Here is a 20,235-nt window from a genome sequence, read left to right on the forward strand (position 1 = left end):
CCTCAACTGGACTCAACTCTGTCCCCACCTCCCTTATTGGGGGCCTGACCTTCACAATCACCTGAGGTACCCAAGAGGCAAAATTGAATCTACGGGTTGGAGGTTGACCTGATTAAATTTGAACTGCAACTGTACAGAGTCCAACTTCCTATAGTGACTCTAGGAAATCTGAAGATCCTCTCTTCAACAGGAAAAAAAGACTTTTATTTGACAATCAAAAATAGAGTTTAAAATACAAGTAAATTTAAGAGAGGTAGAATAATTCTAAAACCTTTCTAAATGACAGGGTTTGGTAAGGGAAAGATGGTGAGAACCCCAAGTCTATAGAAGGAAAAGGGTAGTTATTTCCTACAGATCATTTGTTCTATGAATGTGGAAAGAATTTCGAGAGAAATCTAGTTCATTTTAATACGTTCTAGCAAGAGTACTTCAATAACAATGCCTTTCATATGTCCTGTGTTTTACAGCTCACAAAGCATTTCACATACATCATCCCACTTGATTCTTACAATTGCTGTAGGAGAGGACAGGAAAGGAGTTCATGAACTCTACTCTACAGATAAGGAAATCATTTTTTACAGTTAACCAAGGTAGTAAATGCCAGAGCTAGGATGCAGTCTGGGACTCCTGCCTCCAAATCCCAAGTCTTTTCCACCCCATCATTTTTAGTACAGATTAGGAGAGCATTGTTCAGAATAGTCAAAAAGTGGAAACAACGCAAACGCCCATCAACTGTGAATGGCTAAACACAGTATGGCCAATCTACACAATGGATTACTATTCAGCAACATGCTACAACATGGACAAATCTCAAAAGCATTAGGTTGAGTGAAAGAAGCCAGACACAAAAGAACACTATTTCGAGATTCCATTTATATAAAATGTCCAGCCAAGGCAAGTACATAGAGACAGAAAACAGATGAGCGGTTGCCTGGTGCTCGGGGGGTAGGAACAAAGGGTGACTGCAAGTGGGCACAGGGATCTTTGGGGGTACTGGAAATGTTCTAAAATTCTATGGTGGTGATGGTTGCACAACTTGGTAAATGTACTGAAAATAATCATTGAACTTTACACTTAAAGTTGAGTGAATTTTATGATATGTGAACTACATCTGAATACATCACTTAAAAAAAACAAAAACACAATAAGAAGAGCATGCCTCTCACTGACAGGTGGTACCATGGTTACAACCTCGCTGAGGTCGCCCAGCTAAACAGTGGAATCATCTGGCTCAGAGGAAAGCACTTGGTTCTTGTGCTGGCAGCACATGATTCATTAGTTTTGCTCTGCTGATAAGACCATTAAAAGCAGATGAGGACACAGCATTCAAGGGCAGCACCGTGCTTGCTGCGTGCACCAATCTCACTGGCTCTCAAACACAAACAAACGCAGGCTGCTCTGCCGACCTCTGACATTTTCGTGCTGGTTGTAATATCACTTCCCCACCTTTTATTATTACCATTACTATTATTATTGTTTACAAAACACACAAAAACATACAGATTGGACAGCTAAAAATGAAGCTTTCCTGTCCCATTGAGGGCATACCTTGACAAGAATCATGTTATCGTGGGATGGGTCCTTTGTAACACTCATGAAAACTAGCTCTGATTCCCTGGGCGTTCAGTGGAAAGGAAAACAAGCAGAAATGGGGGGAGGGACGGCATTCCAGGGGAAATCAGAGAAGGTAAACTTTCAAAAGGCTGTGGATCTCAAGAACACAGGGGAACTGTGGAAGGAAAGGTCAGTGAGGAACTGTGAGTCTGTGCGAAAAGACAGTGCCTTTGATTTTCTGGATAAATTTGCCAATGAAAAAGCTCAGTAACCAGACACCAGCTCTCAAGCATTGACTGTCCCAACACTGGGCGCACCGAGTCCCCAGATTCCTGGACTTTGACACTGAATTTACCTTCCTAGCCCCTTTTCACAGTGGGATCTCAGCTGTTCTGCCCTTTCAGTTACCACTGCCCTTCAGGACTGGAGTGGTAGTTATTTACGAGACAAAATCAAACACCACATGCATATATCCATACTTTCAGACACACATGTATGCACATATATATATATGACATATCCGCATCTAGTGTACATACAGACATGCATGCATTATAGTGTGGCATATTACTACAGTCGTATATAATGTAGGAGGTAAGAACATATACTTTGTAGTCAAACAGACCTTTCTGGCCTCAGTTTGAACCAGGCTCCACTAATTATTGGCTGCTTGATTTTGAACGAGACATGATAAGTGTAAAAACACCAAATCCAACACAGAGTAAGTGCATGTGAAACTCAAGCTCTCATTATTATTGTTACATAGTGGCCATGCCAGTGCCAGAGTTGCAAGCCTCGAGAACCTTGGTTTTATGGCAGAAATCTGAATATTGTCATGCTTAAATGGGAAAATGTCATGCTTAGAGGAGGGAGCCCTCCCGGGGCACAGATCCAAGTCTTGGGTGGTCTTGGGTGCCGACCCTCCACATCATTCTTCCTAATACACAGTGAGCAAACCTTCTAAAACTGTCATATCAACACCCAGGGTTACAACTAAACTAGTTGATGAAATGAAGGAAAGCCTCAGAACTTCCAGCACGCCCCAAGTAAAATTCCCTTTATTAGAACATCATATAATATATATCAAATCTGCTCCCGGTTCCATAAGTGGAATTCCATTTTTATGACCTGTGTTATAAGCTGGAAAACCTGATTGAGGAAATTCAGCTTTTCTTTCCTCACTATTGTATTTTTCTGCAAACCATTTTTTTGTCTTTACAATTTTAACATTATCAGTTTACCTTTCCATTTACTTGCATGGGGCTCATTTTCACATGTTTGAATTAGTTCAGCAAAAGATACTTGAACCTACTCCACGCGAGGGAAAGCATTATCTGTGCTGTTAACAAATTTCTGTCTTTCATCCCATCTGTCTTCTATTATGGTACATTTGGAAATGACAAACTAGCAAATCTCAGTATGAGAAGCAGCTTGGACTTACAGAACATAACACTAATTATCACTTCCTAGCTGGGTATGCTTAAAGGGAATTTTTAACCTCTCAGAACTTCAGAACCTATTTTCACCCTTTGTAAAATGAAAGGCATAGTGTCTCTTTCATCGAGTGTTGCCTCGCACGCAGTAAGTGTCAGCTACACACAATTTTTTAAAAGGAGATCGGATTGCTATGTTAGACTACCTGGCACATTGAATTTTGTAAACTATAAATTATACAGTTGCAAGATATTATTGTTATAAATAGCTCTAATAATTTTAAATTTGACTCACGCTCATGACCACAGGCTGGCATTGCTGGGAGACTGGCTTGGCGGCCAAGCCCGAGAGAGAGAAGACTTGATAAGGGTATTGCCAGCTCTCATCTGATCCCCGTGGCCTGCCTTGTTGTTGTCTGTGCTGAGGCTGACCTTTGCCTGACATTCCCCCAGGAGCCTGTCTCCAGCTAATCTGAGAAGCTCCCAGCAGACTGAGTGAAGTCGGAAGCTTAACTTCCTTAGGGGTCATTGCATTGGTACAGCAGCTTTAGGACCAACCATCTGCAGGAAATGTTGAAAACCCAAATGCTTCTGCCTAAGTGAGAAACAGGTTAGATCTGGTTCAGGAAGCAACCTGGCACCTGTACAATGAGAGAGATGAGCTAAGCCTTAAAGAAAGAAAGAAAGAAAGAAAAAGTTAGGAATGACTGTTAACAGTGGATAGACAGTTGACATTTGTGAAAATAAGAGAATTTCCAGTTTCCCAATCTTGCAAGTGACCCTGTGGCATAGATTTTTGTGCTTCCTCATCAGCCAGTTGAGGACAATTTAAGTAAGAAAGGCATCCATGAAATGAACAAAAATGGCTTCACGAGATATGAACACATAGTGACCAGTTGGGCTAATTTGTCAGTCTGGGGGCCACACTCAGAGGCAGACTGATCATGAAGCAGGAGCTTCTGGGCCCTTGTGGCTGTTGGTGGTCCCAGGAGTAGTGGAGTGTTGGGAGCAGGGTGGGACAGCCGAGAATCCAGGTTATAATTAGGTAGCATTTCTCCATAAGCACTTCATGAGCTGCTTCAGAAGCAGAAAGCTCGAATCACCTAAGATCTAGTAGTTTGTCGTGATTCTATCAGTGTGTTTATATACAGCCTCATAACTAATCTTGTATTTAAATGTTTTTATTATTATTCTTAAAGAAGCCTCCCACACTGTAAAATCTCCAGGCTCTATAAGACCCGGGTCTACCCCTGCCTACACTGCAAACCCTCTGGGCTTTGTATTTTTTTAAACGTACTTCCTGAACACCTGAGAACTATGCTAGGCCTTGGGGACGGTGAATGCGCAGACATGGTTCCTTCCTTGGGAGAAAACGCCTTTCCTGTGAAGACGATTTCATATGAAGCAATCCCAAGTGGGATGCTGCATGGAATGGAGTTTTTTTGGTTTTGTTTTGTTTTTATAAGAATGGCTAACTTTTTTTTTTTTTAGATGTTGGGGGTAGGAGTTTATTAATTAATTTATTTATTTTTGCTGTGTTGGGTCTTCATTTCTGTGCGAGGGCTTTCTCTAGTTGTGGCAAGCGGGGGCCACTCTTCATCGCAGTGCGCGGGCCTCTCACTGTCGCGGCCTCTCTTGTTGCGGAGCACAGGCTCCAGATGCGCAGGCTCAGTAGTTGTGGCTCATGGGCCTAGATGCTCCGTGGCATGTGGGATCTTCCCAGAACTGGGCTCGAACCCATGTCCCCTGCATTAGCAGGCAGATTCTCAACCACTGCGCCACCAGGGAAGCCCCTGGAATAGAGTTCTGTGGCAGTTGGGAGAACTAAGCTGGCCTCGGGAGAGGCCTCCTCTCGGGAGTGTTACTTAAGAGCAAGGAGGAAGACGCGTCGGCCTTGCAGGAGAGGGGAGGGCATGCGCAGTGGCTTGGAGAAGGAGCCAGCCTGGAGTTCAGAAGCCCAGCTTGGCTGAGGGTGAGGGTTGGAGAAAGCAACCCAAGTTGAGGCTGGAGAGGTGGGCAGGGCCTGATCCTGGAGCGGCCAGAGGGCACCGTGAAAGATTCTCTCTGAAGGACAATGGAAGCCATTCGAGGGTCTTAGGCCGAGAATGACTTGTTGAGATTTGCGTTTTCAAAAAATTACTCTGGCTATATTGTGGTAAAGGGAAAACTTTCAGTCATCAGAGAAAATGAGGACAGGAGCTTAGACTCAAGTTGGGACCAGGGGAGTGGTCACACACGAGGTAGGATTCAAGAGCTTGGGACCGAATATGACAATGTTGGTGAGAGAAGGTGACACACAGCCTCCACAACTGGATGGATGAGGATACCGTTTTCAGAAATGTGAAAGACTTCGGGGTGGGCGGGGGGAAGGTGGAAAGAGAGAAATCATATTTGGAGCAAGTCGAGTTTTTGGTGCCGGTGACACCCCCAGATGAAGTTTATCTTGGTAGTTTCATAAATCATTCTTGAACTTGAGGACACAGATTTTAGCTCAGTAAAATGACATGTCATTATAAATCTTGGCCCTTTGGGATACTTTCAAATCATTGAAACTACATATATGAAATCTGTGAGTGACAAGTGCCTACGGCAGAACAAAGCCGAGGACCAGGGGAAATGCAAGTTTTATAAATGTGCTCCTGCAATACATTCACTTAACTCTGCTTTGTGGTTATAGATAAGAAACGCCTATACAGTTTTTTTTCTTTTCCATTAGGCTTTGTTATAGGACATTGAATATAGCTCCCTGTGCGATACAGTAGGACCTTGTTGTTTATCCATCCTATATATACTAGTTTGCCCAAAACATTTTGAAATACGAACAATTCCTGAAATTACCAAATTCTTCCTGAAATGTGGGGATTATTAAAGAAAACGTATTGATAGGAACTTTCAGCATTTCTGAACATTAAGAGCCAAAAGTACAAGCCAAGAAACTCACCTTTAGGGAGAGGGTCTCCCGCCTTGCCGAGCATTAGGCTGAAGTAGTTATTACTTACAAGTGGAGTTAGGAGGTCTCTGATCGCTGCCTAAAAATATTATTTATTGAAATACCAGGTGTGCTGGCAGGTCTAGCCGTGCTGATTTTTGGAGATGCTGATGAGTTTTGCTGTTGTTGAGTCTTCGTTAACACGAAGACACTTGCTGATGAACTGTTGCCTGTATTTAAGAAGGCAAATTCTGGCTATGGGATAATGTTAGAGAATTTTTCCACTTAACTTTAGACAATAATAAAGTCCCAAACTCGTTGACCTGGCCCTTCAAACAAAAAATAGTCAACATCGATATGCATCTACCAGGTGCCAGACACGACGGTGGTGGCTACAAAAAAAAAAAAAAGAGTTGCAGGGGAGGCGAGTTTCTGCCTAGCTCTATACCTCCTCCCCACCTCTATACCAAAGAATGCCCTGTTTTTGTTACGTTTTTGTTTTCATACTCCTTTGTGTTTGCTCCGGAGGCTGCTCTCTCTGCCAGGAAATCTCTTTAGGGCTCCTGTGCCTTCTCTGACTGCAGCCATGTGGGCTGCCTTGCTTCTCCATCTGTATTTATTCCACGGCTCTTGTCTTGCTAGCACCTTGGCGAAGCTGTCACTGCACTGTGTTACTGTCAGCTGTCTGCCTCTCTCCCGGGAGTATGAGCTCCTGAGGGCAGGGACTAGATCAATTTCTATTTATCTGTTTAGAATCCTAGCTTCCAGCACGGTACCTAGCCACACAGCAGGTATTTGGTAAATGGGTGTTGAGTAAAGAAACAAATAATAGCATTTTTGAGAGGAAACTAAAGGGAAAAAAAGGTTGAAAGAAAAAAAAAAACTGTTTTCACCAAAAAGGGAATTGCTGATGTCCTGGGAAATAGTGTGTATCAGATTGACAATCAAGAAGCATGAAAAGAATTCTCTCCAAGATAGAGAATTTTTTAAAGAGAAAATGCAAATCTTCAGATGGCTTATAGTATTGTGGACTCTAAAAAGCAATTCTACTCAAAAACACAGTGTGATCAGGTAAAAATCCCAAAACAGAAAATGCTGGTGCTAGGAGCACACATGAATGGGAATTTTTTCCCTCAGTGTAGACAAGGTTGCAAAGAAATCTGAATTATTCATCATACTTAGGTCTGGCCAGGGTTAGGCAGTGATGTTTAATTACTCAGCAGAATTTTATCCAATGGATTTAAAGTTTCTGGAGAAAACGTAAAGAGGGATCCAGTGAACTAAGCTCATCCAGGAGTTGTGATTATTATCGTAATCAGAGTGATTTGTAACATATATATAGAATATCTGAATGACCATTGTTCTTAAGGTAGTGTCTTGAGAGGCCATAATTCTTTTCAGTGATGCTGGCACAGAGAAGAACACTTTAATGTCTCCTCTTCCAGAGCTATTTTCAGAGTCATTCATGGGCCACCCAAGATTTGGAAGAAGAAACTCACATGAGACCATATTTATTCTTGGTTGTTCCAATGAGAAGACTAAAATATATGTGTAGTGATTTTTCAAGAGATCAGTTTCGACACAATAGAAAAAAGAATTTTCTAGTGATTTGAGCCATCCTACAGTGGAGTGAATTTTTGGTAATGTACAATTTTCACTGAAAGTGTTCAAGCAAACACTAGATGACCATTTATAGAAGTGATGGGGGATTGATGTGTTTCAAAGTCCCTTAAAAAGCTGAGAATCTGTGATTCCAAGGATATCTGAGTCATTAGTTTATAGTCACGTTAGTTGTGTATTATAATCTGCATCAAGCCCTCACTTCTCCAGGTCTGTGCTCATATGTCACCATATTAAAACAGAGATCTTTCCTACATGAAATATTACTCTCACAATCTTCTTCCTTCCCATTTACCCTGATTTATTTCTCTCCATTGAGCTTCTGTCTGATATGTTCTGTATTTACTTGTTTATTTACATATTGTCTGTCTCCCCCAACAAGACTATAAACTCCACAAAGGAAGGGACTTTGCTGTTTTTCTTCAGTGCTCTAACTCCAGCTCTTAAATTAGAATCTGACACACAGTGTATGTTCAATAAGTTGTCGAATAAAAATAATACTGAAATATTACAGAAAAGTTATAAACACGAGAGAAAGAATAAAACACAATTTCATTTTTTGGTACATAATTGCATCTCTCTAAATTTGTATACTGGTCAACATAGCATATGGGCCTAATACAAAATTGTTGAAGAAATGAACCTGTACTATTATTTTAATGTATTTTTTCATCTTTTTTTCCAAAAAACACATAGGTTTTTACATAGTTGTAATCATCATTTTTTAACCTAAAATGTCATTATTCAGCCAAATAACTCATTCACCAGATTTGGATATAATAATTTGATGTCATTTCCAAAAATCAAACCCATTTTCACATTAAAAAGATGTGTCACCACTAAGGCTACACAAAGGTATATGCTAGAAGCCACAAAAAAATCAATGAACTCATCATTTCTAATATCATAATCATCTCTCTCACTAGTATCATTGAAAAGAGTCATAGTTATTTTGGGAGGCAGACTACCACAATGAGTTAAGGTCATAACTAGTTAGCCAAAACATTCTTGCAAAAAAAAAAAAAAGTTGGAGGACTTGCACTTTCTGGCTTCAATACACACTACAAAGCTATAGTAATTATGCCTAGGTGGTATTGTCATAAGAAAATAGACTTACAGATCTATAGAACATAATTGACTGACCAGAAATAAACCCTTACATTTGTGGCCAATTAGTTTTCCACAAAGGCACCAGTGCAATTCAATAGGAGAAGGCCTAGTCCTCAAAAAAAAAAAAAAAAAAAAAAAAAACGAAGACAATTGGACATCTGTATACACAAAGATGAATTTAGACCATCACCTTACATATATGCAAATATTAAGTCAAAATGAGTAATAGACTTAAATATAAAAATCAAAAACTATAAAACTTAGAAGAAAACATAAGAGTTAGTCTCTCAGACCTTGTGTTAGGAAAAGATTCCTTAGTTATAATACCAAAAGCTCAAGCAATAGAAGAAGAAATTGAGAAACTAGACGTCATCAAAATTAAAAACATTTGCTTTTCAAAAGACCAACAGACAATTCACAGAATGGGAGAAAAATCTGCAAATCATATATCTGATAAAGTACAGAATATACAAAGAACTCTCATAACTCAGTAATAAGAAGATAATCCAATTTAAAACTGAGCATAAGATTTGAATGAATATTTTACCAAAGTAGATACAAGATGACCAATAAACACATGAAATGGTGCTCAGTGCCATTAGTTATTTGAGGAACGAAATTTAAAACTATAATGAGCTACCATTTCACAGGCACTAAAATAGCTATAATCAGAAAGAAGAGCAATGACAAATTAGAATGTGGAGAAACTGGAACTCTCATCATTGCTGGTGGGAAAGTAAATTGGTGCAGCGGTTTTGGAAAATAATTAGTTTCATGAAAAGTTAAACGTAAATTTACCGTATAACTCAGCAGCTCCACTACTGCATACCTACCCAAGAGAAATGAAAACACATGTCTACACAAAGACTTTCACATTAAGTGTTCATAGCAACATTATTTATAACTACCCAAACCTGGAAACAACCCAAATATTCACCGACTGCTGAATGCATAAACAAAATAGCATAATTATACTTGTGTTGATAAATGTATATTTCTGTGCAGATACATTTTAACCGATGTTTCTATATCTCTATGCTAAAATGATATATTTATGAAGCCCTGTAAACTATGTATATATTTCATCACATTCATAAGAAAATGGGCACATATATAATTTCAAATTAGCATCTCTTCAGTTTTCAACCCAGATGCAAATCTAGTTGCAAATTTCTAGCTCCACCACTTCTTAGCTCTGTGGTCATGGGCTAGTTACTTAACCTCTCTGAATCTGTACTAGTAAAATATGGGTAATAGTGTACACCTTCCAGGACTGTGGGATTAAATGAGATAAAATGTATAAAATGCTCAGCACTAGGCTGGCACAGTGTCAGTCCTTAATAAATCACACCCAGTATTATTATTTGTCTTTTTGGAGTTTTAGTTGCAAATCTAGCTGTTTACTAATATTCAGGGGTGAGAAGAAGGAAGCCATTTTGTGCAGAGGAGAGAGCTACATCTCTTCTTCTAGCTGTCCAACTTTTTCACTTAATTTCTCAGAGCTTCAGTTGCCAAAATCTGTAAAGGAGGATAATGGAAGTCATCTCACAGGACTTATGATCAGGAAAATTACATTCAAGTGCTTTGCAAACTGCAAAATGCAAGGTAAATAGGAAAGTGCTATATTATTATAGCCTTCTGTTCCCATCAACGCCACCCACAGTATGTTTTTAGGAGAACCAGAATAACTAGAGGGATGTGCAGTCATTTCTTATCCTGGGAGATTATAAGGAAAGAATCTTTTTATGACAGTGGTGGTGGTAACGAGGCATTTTCAAAATAAATGTTACCCCCTTGTTGTCTGAATACAAAGCAAGAACTGGGCTACTCCCTATCTGAAGCACTGTCTGCCTGTCCTCATGAGCTATCAGGCTCAGCTAAATATGTCCCTGGCCAGTATGTGAATAATCCCCACTGGTTCCGAGACCTCCATCCACCACCGATGTGACATTCTTTGTGTTCAAATGTCTAGCTGACGTCTGATGCTTAAAACAGCCTATGTCTTCACCCCTCTCTGCATTGTCACAGCCTGTACCACCACTCTTAAAAGGCTATCGCAGGCACTCCAGGCACCAGTTGCTAACCAGCCTACCCACTTGTTTCCCCTGCCTGCTGCTGGCTGCCTTGAATGCCTCGTGCTCCGAGCTCCTTGTGGGTCTGACAGAGCAGGGACTATGTCTACCTTCGGCTACAGGAGAGGACTTAGCAAATACGAATCCATCGATGAGGATGAACTCCTGGCTTCCCTGACAGCCGAGGAGCTGAAGGAGCTAGAGAGGGAGCTGGAAGATATTGAACCTGATCGCAGCCTTCCCGTGGGGATGAGGCAAAAGAGCCTGACCGAGAAAACACCCACGGGGACATTCAGCAGAGAGGCACTGATGGCCTACTGGGAAAAGGAGTCCCAGAAACTCTTGGAGCAGGAGAGGCTGGGGGAGTGTGGAAAGGTAGGCTCTCAGATTTTTCTTTCTTTAGCTGCTCCCACGGCCCTACCCCGAACCCAGGAAGCTGTTTTTTCTAACTTTTCAGCCCTCCTCACTTTTCTTTTCTTATAACCCACTTGTAGCTGCTATTGAAAATCTTCTCAGGCTGAAATAGTCATCTAACTTTTATGGCCACCCAATGGATTATATGTAAAATTCTTAGTTGGGGTCCCATGATTGACAAGGATGAGATCTTCAAGAAGAAAATAATTCACAAGCAAAGCATGGGTTTAAATATTTTGCCAAACATAAGTCTCATTTGAGTTATAAGTTGGGGATGCGGCATAATAGAAATGTAGATGTATTTATATATGTGTATAGATATGTGTGTGTGTGTATAGATAGTGGTTAACTAAATTTATTCTCTTCTATAAAGACGAAAGGGTGTACTCTGGTTGCTTGGACTGTGATGGTGACTATAGTAAAAATAATTCTTTTTTTTCCAACAACAGGAAGTGTGGGGTGGTGAGAAGTATATGGGGCAGAGAGTCAGGGGACCTTATTTCTACTCCCTGCTCTGTGCCTAACTTTTAAGATCTTAAACAGATAGTCGCTTCTGCAGGGTTCTTTTTCCCATCTGTCGATGGAGGACATTGGATCCAGTGTTTCTTTTGTGAATCAAACACCCTTTTGAGATTTTGATAACTTATGGACCTTCTAAAGAAAATGAACGTGTGCTTGTGTAAACATACACAAATTTTACATAGAATTTCAAAATGATGACACACATCCTGAAACCCATCTAAGGACCCAAGTTAAGCATGCCTGCGTAGATGATCTCTAAGATTCTGTTCTATTTTATAATGGTGATTCTAAGGCCAGGAAATGTGCTTATATTAGAGGTCAGACTTATTAAGCTCTTGTTCTCTGACCTGTAAACAGTTACTTTGAATTTGCCAAATGAATCATTCACAGAAGGAAGTTCAAAAAACTAGGCTCTGGGAAAATATTGTAGTAATGACAATAAGAATGTCAAAATAACAAATTCCTGAATTTGTGGAAGAACACTGGTCAGGAGCAACAGTTTAATACCTCTGTGCTCCACTGGAATCATCTCAAATCAAAATGGCCCAAAGCCAATGGCGAGACTTCCATGGTACTAATCTAGGCGCTGTTAGATGATCTTGATGATAGGGTGTGTTGGCCACATTTTTAGCAAGATATGTGTGAGTCTTGTCCATGTCAATCATCGCAGGAAGGGCCACTGGGATCAGGCCAGGAGCTGCCAAGGCCACGGTGGCCGCCTGCAATGAGGGGCTGAAGGAGTGGGGTGGTGGTGAGAAGGGAGGATACACATGATGGGCCAGGATTGGGGTTGGTCAGTTCTTCCACAACCATGATTTTCAGAGGTCTTTTTTTTCTTTTTTTTCTGATGTGGAAATGTGTGTCCAAAATCTGATCAAATATAAGTATGACATTTTCCTAACAGTTCTTAAAGATGTTCCTTAATAAAAAGATTAAAATTGCCTCATAATGTCCAGGACAGATAGCCATTGGAGCAATGACCAAGCAAAGGCATTTTAATGGCATAATGTCTTGAGATCAGTGGAAAACAAAGGGCAAAGCCTGTTGTCAGCTGTTGATGAAACCCACTAGCTCCTGCCAAAGGTTTTGCTGATCCCTGATCCCTGCCAATAGCTTATCAGCTCAATTAGAGAGGCTTTATGTTGATGAACTTTGATTCCTTTCTCAGCTAGTTAACTTTTCTCCCGCTACCCTTTCCCTGCTGGCTAGTTGTCTCTGGAGTCACAAGGAGCGCTGAGCAGAAGCTTGCCAGTGGAGGGTGTCGATCCATTTCCACTCCAGGAAAAAGCTCAAAGCAGCTGACTGGTGGGTAGGAGGGGGAGGGGGACGGCAGCGTAAGCGAAGAGCAGCCCGGTACGGACCATGAGAAGGAGACAATTATTAGGCTCCTCCTGGCTCTGTAAACGCTTATGAAAATCCTGTTCAACCCCTAGGGAATGACAGCCTCTGCCCAGCTGGACTCACACAAACTTATCCTGCATTAAACAGCTCCAAGGGGCCTTGCCGACCCAAAGATGTAGTTCCCCTAGCTTGAGTGTCTGCCGGGCTTCAGGCATAGGTGCCAATGTGTACGTTCATTTTATTTCATTGAATTCTTACCTTCTGGACATGAGAACTGAGACTAGGAGAGGTGAAGAAACTCATTTGAGATAAACAGCGTCTAGCTGAAATTCAAACCAAGTTCTGTTGGCACAAAGACTGTGATTCTCAGAATGTGGGTATATCAGCATCACCTGGGATCTTCTCAGAACTCCTAATTCTAGGACTCCCCCAGACCTGCTGAATGAGCAGCTCTGGGAATGGGGCCCAGCACTGTGGCCTCACAAGCCCTCTGGGTGGTTATGACACACACTGGTTTGAGAACCACTCAACTCTACTGCAGTTTCTTTGAGACTCCTCTCCACAGAGGTTTAGTGATTTGTCTAAGATCAACCCGCTCTTTATGCATAGAACCAGAACCAGAATGGAACCAAGCCTCCTTTTTCATGTAATGGTGCCAGGGAGGTAATGAGGAGAAATGGTTAGACACCCTCTTCTTTTTGCCTAATCTATGGCCTAAGTGTACCAACATCGCCCCCCAGCACCTCATGCCCCCCCTCCATCTTCCCACCCCTATATTCCTGCAAGGATCTGGGTTAACTACAGAGCAGTGGCAGATAGGTGATCTGGAACAGTGCAGTCAGTACAAATGCCAGAATAATTTTGAGACTAGGCAATGATTGTTTTTATATCCTCCTTCCTCCCCCTCTAGACACCTTTCTCCCTTCTGCTGTTCTTCTCTTAGATGTCCCCCACCCAGGATGACTAACCATCTCAGATTGTCTGGGACTATCTAGATTTTAGAACTAAAAACGCTGCTTCCTGGGATACCTTTCAGTCCTGGGCAAACCAGGACGGTCGGTCACCTTCCCCCGACCCCAGCCCCATCAGTACTTTTCTCCTAGGCCTTGTCCCTTCTCTCAGCGGCTGTTAAAACCAATGTCAATTTAGAGCCATTCCGTTAACAAATGTTATTGAGTCCCTACTACGTGCTGAGCGCTGTGCGAGGTGAACAAAACAGACATGATCCTTCTCCTTACCCCACAAGCAGTCTTTTGAGAAAAATGACAAATCATTAAATAGGTACTTTATTGGAGGAAGTACAACACTGTGGGAACACGTCACAAGGATAATTTAAGGAGGTGTCAGAGACATTTCTGGAGGAAATGTCATTTAGATGTTACAGGACAACTCATTGCTGGATAACAGTTTCGCATATGACCTCTCCAGATACATTTAAGGGGAAAACATCTCTTGCAGATAAAGCCTAAAGTTCTTTTAAAAACTAGAGTTTATAATTTAATGGTGGTATGACAGGCAGTATACCTTGAATTTTGTGACAGGTCCCTTTCTTCCAAATACTGAAACAGCTAAAAACATATACTTACAACACACACACACACGCACACGCACACGCACACACACACACACTGTATCACTCTCCCTCCTCCTCCTGAATAAGTGAGTAAAAAATCAAGACTGGAGGAGGCAACCGAGGAGCGGCCCCTTCCCCAGGCCATCGCGTGGTGCCTGCTACTCCAAGCAAGTGGATAACTGGAGGCTATTTTGTGATAGCAACTGGGCAAGCAAACCTGGAGACCAGCACAGTGTTTTCCAAAGCTCATTCCATACGCCTCGGCCTGGAGTCAAAAACATTTCCAGTGTGGAGGGAAGAATCAAGGCTTTGGGGACAGGAAAGCGACTCAGGACTTTAGAGAAAATAACGGACTAAAAAGATCGCATTAGAGAAAATCGGACTCTGTCAGCAAGTTCGAGATTTTTATTTTATCAGAAAAGGTAGCAAGAAAAAGAGAGATGGGGTCACCTGAGCTTCTCAGTACAAAGAGTCTTGTAAACAGGAAAGACAAAGATGGGATGAAATTGTGTTTGCCTGAAAGTCTCTCAGAATTAACACCTGGTAACTAATTTAAGACCATCAGGCTGAGGCAGTGGCTTGCTTCAAGATTTTCTACTGTTCTCTGCTGTTCCACATTACGGTTGGAATCTAGCTGGTGCCAAGGGCGATTATCTTTCCCATCTCGTGTCTCCTGCAGTCCTGTCTCATTTAACCCTGTGATAACGCGAGATTTCAAGCTGATTTGCTGAAAAGGGTGACCTGATTGAGTTTCTGCAGAGAGCTGGGTTTTGACCTGCTGCTGCCCTGAACAAGCAGCCCTGCCCCCTCGGCTTCTTTCCCCAGAGAAAGGACAGAGACAGCCTCAGCTTTCAGGCGCTGTGGAGTCTCTGAGTCCCTGTGCCAGGCTCTACCCCAGAGGGACATGCCCCGCCTCTGTCTACACTGAGACAGGACGGGGCAGAGGGCTCTGGGCTCCTGTCACATAGGCTATAGGAGGCAAATTGGGGGAAGAATTTTTGAACATTGAGAAAGGGAACCCATGCACCTGTTGTATATTTTCGTTGTCACTCGTATGTTTGGGATGGAGAAATGAGGAAGGACAGAGGGGTGATTCCCTAAGTGACAGTTGAATTTGCTAAACTGTAATAGACTAGGAGTCAAGTAGTTCAGAAGAGGTAGTCAAGAGAATAAAAACTTTATCAAGGGCTTTCCAGAGCAGAAGTTCTGACACATCTGTTCCAACTGGTAAGATGATAGCAAACTTTTATTCAATAAACTGAATTCTGCATATTTATTTTGCAGAAAACAAAAGAAACGTTTGTAGAAAAAGCTGTTGGGCTATGCAAGGAAATATTAACCTTGGTCACCCAAACTAGAGAGCTCAGAAGGTGGAGATGAACTTTTTTGTCTTATATACTTCCGTGTTATTTGCTGTGTGTTACTTTTAAAAAAGTTTATTGAGATGTAACTGACATATCACATTGTATGAGTTTTAGGCGGACAACATGATGATTTGATCCATGTATGTATTGCAAAACCATGTGTTACTTTCGTAAATTTTAAAAATGTGCTTAGAAATGACAAACTTAATGAGGATACCATGCTCTTTAGGTTGCAGAAGAAGACAAAGAGGAGAGTGAGGAAGAGCTTATCTTTACTGAAAGTAACAGTGAGGTTTCTGAAGAGGTGTATACGGAAGAGGAGGCCGAGGATGAGGACGAGGACGAGGATGAGGAGGAAGAGGACCGCGAAGGAGAGGAAAGAACAATTGAAAATGAGAAAGGGATGAATGGATCTGTACATTACGGTAGTGTCAATTCTGACAACTCGAGGCCAGAGACATTTAAAAGCCAAATTGAAAACATACATCTGACCAACGGCCACAGCGGAAGGAACACAGAGTCCCCGGCTGCCATCCACCCCTGTGGAAACCCTACGGTGATCGAGGATGCTCTGGAAAAGATGAAAAACAACGACCCTGACACCACGGAAGTCAATCTGAACAATATCGAGAACATCACGTCGCAGACCCTCATCCGTTTCGCGGAGGCCCTCAAGGCCAACACGGTGGTGAAGACCTTCAGTCTGGCCAACACGCACGCCGACGACAGCGTGGCCACCGCCATTGCGGAAATGCTGCAAGTCAACCGCCACATCACCAGCGTCAACATCGAGTCCAACTTCATCACGGGCAAGGGCATCCTGGCCATCATGAGGGCTCTGCAGCACAACACCGTGCTCACCGAGCTGCGCTTCCACAACCAGAGGCACATCATGGGCAGCCAGGTGGAGATGGAGATCGTCAAGCTGCTGAGGGAGAACACCACGCTGCTGAGGCTGGGTTACCATTTCGAGCTCCCAGGACCAAGAATGAGCATGACCAGCCTCTTGACCAGAAACATGGATAAACAGCGGCAGAAGCGGATGCAGGAGCAAAAGCAGCAGGAGGGGTACGATGGGGGAGCCAACCTTAGGACCAAAGTCTGGCGAAGAGGGACGCCCGGCTCTTCACCTCACGCATCCCCCAGGCACTCTCCCCGCTCATCCCCCAAACTCCCCAGGCAAGTCCAAAGCGTGAGGAGCCGTCCTCCATCGCCGGTGGCCCCACCCCCTCCGCCGCCCCCTCTTCCTCCCCAAAGGCTGCCGCCCCCCCCTCCTCCACCGCCACCCCCCTCCGCCCCCAGAGAAGAAGCTCATCACACGGAACATCGCAGAAGTCATCAAACAGCAGGAGAGTGCCCAGCGGGCCTTACAAAATGGACAGAAAAAGAAAAAAGGGAAAAAGGCTAAGAAACAGCCAAACAGTAACCTAAAGGAAATTAGAAATTCCCTGAGGTCAGTGCAGGAGAAGAAAATGGAAGACACTTCCCGACCTTCTACCCCACAGAGATCAGCTCATGAGAATCTCATGGAAGCTATTCGGGGCAGCAGCATGAGACAGCTAAGGCGCGTAAGTAACCCGAGGGCAGACCCTGGGGCACAGACCTCCTAAAGGAGCCGGCCTCCACCGCACAAGGGTACCAAAGTCGCCTTTCAAATACTTAATCAATATTTTAAATGTTTTAGTATGCCAGAGCAGGCGACCAAATTTGGAGCTTCAGAAGCAGGTCACCAGATAGCACATTTCCATTTGAGAGATGTGCCTGGTCCACCTCCTTGGCATCTCAGTCTTTTAAGGGCCAGGCTCATCTTAAGATACTTCAATCTAAAAAAAATCCCGATTTCCTTAATAAGAGAATCAGGGCATTATCATCTACATTCCAGAACAGATTCATCACTTGTCAAAAATTTTACCACAGAGTTGCAAGTGATTTAAAACCTACTTTATAACATAAAATTTGAGTACCAACGGGCAATAATCTATATCTGAGTTCTTCCTGGAGAATACTGCTAAAGACATACTCTACAGATATTTTTTTCACTTTATCATTTGTACTGTTTTTATTGAAAGAAAATCCCCTATTTTTGTAGGTGGAAGTTCCAGAAGCTCTGCGATAAAAACCCGATCTTTAGAAGAGGATGCAGAATTATTCAGTGGTATTAGATAAAATGCATTGTGAGATGTTTCTAAAATACCTTCTTTAATTTGAAATGTTCTCCGACTTTAAAAGTAGCCTCACCCATTAATTCCAAAGAGAATTTGAAGAAACTATCACCATGTTTCTTCTGTAAATATGAAAATAAACTTCTTTTTTATGTCATGAGATTTGTATTGGCAAGAAGCAGTTTATTTAAACATGCTCTGGCTGTGTTGGTAATTCTGAGCTGTAATGAGTTAATGAAATGTGCTGTTATTTTTGTAATCCCAATAAATTTGGATTGAAGTTTTTCGTTTCTTTTTTTTAAACAAACTAATTTTTTTTTGTAAATTGATATTCACATCTGTCAGGTGTGTTTGTAACCTTGCTAAATATTAAAAATATTACATTCTCAGCCCCCCCAAAAGGTTTGGGTCCTTAGCATTTGCCTTTGTTTTCTCATGTCTAAGAAAATCTGATCAGTGATCTCTGAAGGTCTGGAATCAAGAACCTTCTTAAAAGTCTTTTTGGTAGTGAGATAAAAGCTTGGGAAATGACCCCAAAGTGACCATTATCATCTTAGATGCATGGATGTTGGACCCAGGATGGCAGCTGACACTCCCATATTTCCATAAGGCTGATAGGTACCCAGAAGTCATTCAATCATTTATAATTAAAACCAACTATTTCTGGAAGAAAAAAAAAAAAAAACAGTTGAAAGTTAGAAATCTCTTGGTAGGGCTTCCCTGCTGGCGCAGTGGTTGAGAGTCCGCCTGCCGATGCAGGGGACACGGGTTCATGCCCCGCTCCGGGAAGATCCCACATGCCGCAGAGCGACTGGGCCCGTGAGCCATGGCCGCTGAGCCTGCGCGTCCGGAGCCTGTGCTCCGCAATGGGAGAGGCCACAACAGTGAGAGGCCCGCATACCTAAAAAAAAAAAAAAAAAAAAGAAAGGAAAAAAAAAAAATCTCTTGGTAGAGAGGAACTAAGTGCTAAGGGAACGTCTGGAAGATAGGGGCTCCCCTGAATTCAGAGCTCTCTTGAGGCTGATGCTAAAGGTTCACCTTCAAGTCTCCTTTAAGCTCTCCCTGGATGAGCTTTAGTTTAATGGGTCTCAGCCTTTTTGTGCTCTGAATACATAGTGATGATGTCAGAGTCCACCACACACATCCAGGGACAAGGGTACATGTATCTGCAATCATTCTACCCGCCCCCCACTCAAGAAAGATCTGAATTCAGTTAGAGAAAGACCTATCAGAGATTCCCCTCATTCCACCCTAGCGTTCCTCTCCAATTTATGAAAGCTATAAATCTCCTCTGAAGTCCTTTGTATTATCTATGATTAGCAATGTTTCCCTTGTGTCCTACGGAGTATGACAGTGGTCCTGGCGAGCTCCCTGGGCCACCCGTTTAATAACTGTTTCCTGACTTTGTGTAGGGAGTGACTGACATTTTCAGAACTAAGTTGTGTAGTTTTCACAGCAACATTAAAAGGTGCTCTCCCCAGTTAGTCCATGAGGAAACCCGGGCTCAGGGGGGCTGGGGTTGCCTGGGAGCCTGGGTGTTTCAGAAGCCCGTGCTCCTTCTGCATCGCTGCCTGTCTCTGCTTGCATCGGGGCTCGAACGCCCCACCCCACGAAGGCTCCCTGTTCTTAGAATAACAGTGGGGATTTCAGTTTCCCTTAGTAGTGACTTCACTACTTTACCCCTTTCCACTAGTGTTTACAATCATGTTTCTTATTGTTGCACAAAGAAAAGCTAAAATGTAGTTTTTTAAAAGGTGTGCATGGGTGTGTATGGTGTGTGTGTGTGTGTGTGTGTGTGTGTGTGTGTGTGTGTGTGTAGTGAATTTAGGACAGAAAGCCAAGACTGACCTTCCTTTCCCCTGACCTTTGTGTGTGCATGAGGACGGGGCTTTTCTGAACGCCAACAGCTTTCAGCTCCATCATGATGAGGCAGAGGGGCAAATGGCTGCTGATAAAAGGGTCCTTTGATAAAACCATGTAGGTCATGTAGGCGGACTCCCAACCACTGCGCCACCAGGGAAGCCCATCTCCTTCACATTTTAAAAGACTGCTTTGCTGGAAATTTTTGGGCTTCGGGAGAGAGCAGCGTGCACTTACGAGGCACTTCACAAAATGTAAATAAAGATATCCTTACAGTCAAC

At 42.6% G+C, this 20,235-nt stretch overlaps 1 protein-coding gene across 1 annotated transcript; it reads left to right on the top strand.

Moving 5' to 3' along the window:
- Positions 1–10,764: 10,764 nt before the first annotated feature.
- Positions 10,765–18,570, top strand: LMOD2 (leiomodin 2). Its single transcript, XM_060019973.2, is given in 4 exon segments — positions 10,765–11,093; positions 16,162–17,226; positions 17,228–17,500; positions 18,022–18,570. Coding segments are annotated over 4 exon segments (1,638 nt in total). The 5' UTR covers positions 10,765–10,820; the 3' UTR covers positions 18,049–18,570.
- Positions 18,571–20,235: the final 1,665 nt, after the last annotated feature.

The sequence above is a fragment of the Delphinus delphis genome, chromosome 9 (genome assembly GCF_949987515.2).
Source record: "Delphinus delphis chromosome 9, mDelDel1.2, whole genome shotgun sequence".
Lineage (NCBI taxonomy): Eukaryota > Metazoa > Chordata > Mammalia > Artiodactyla > Delphinidae > Delphinus > Delphinus delphis.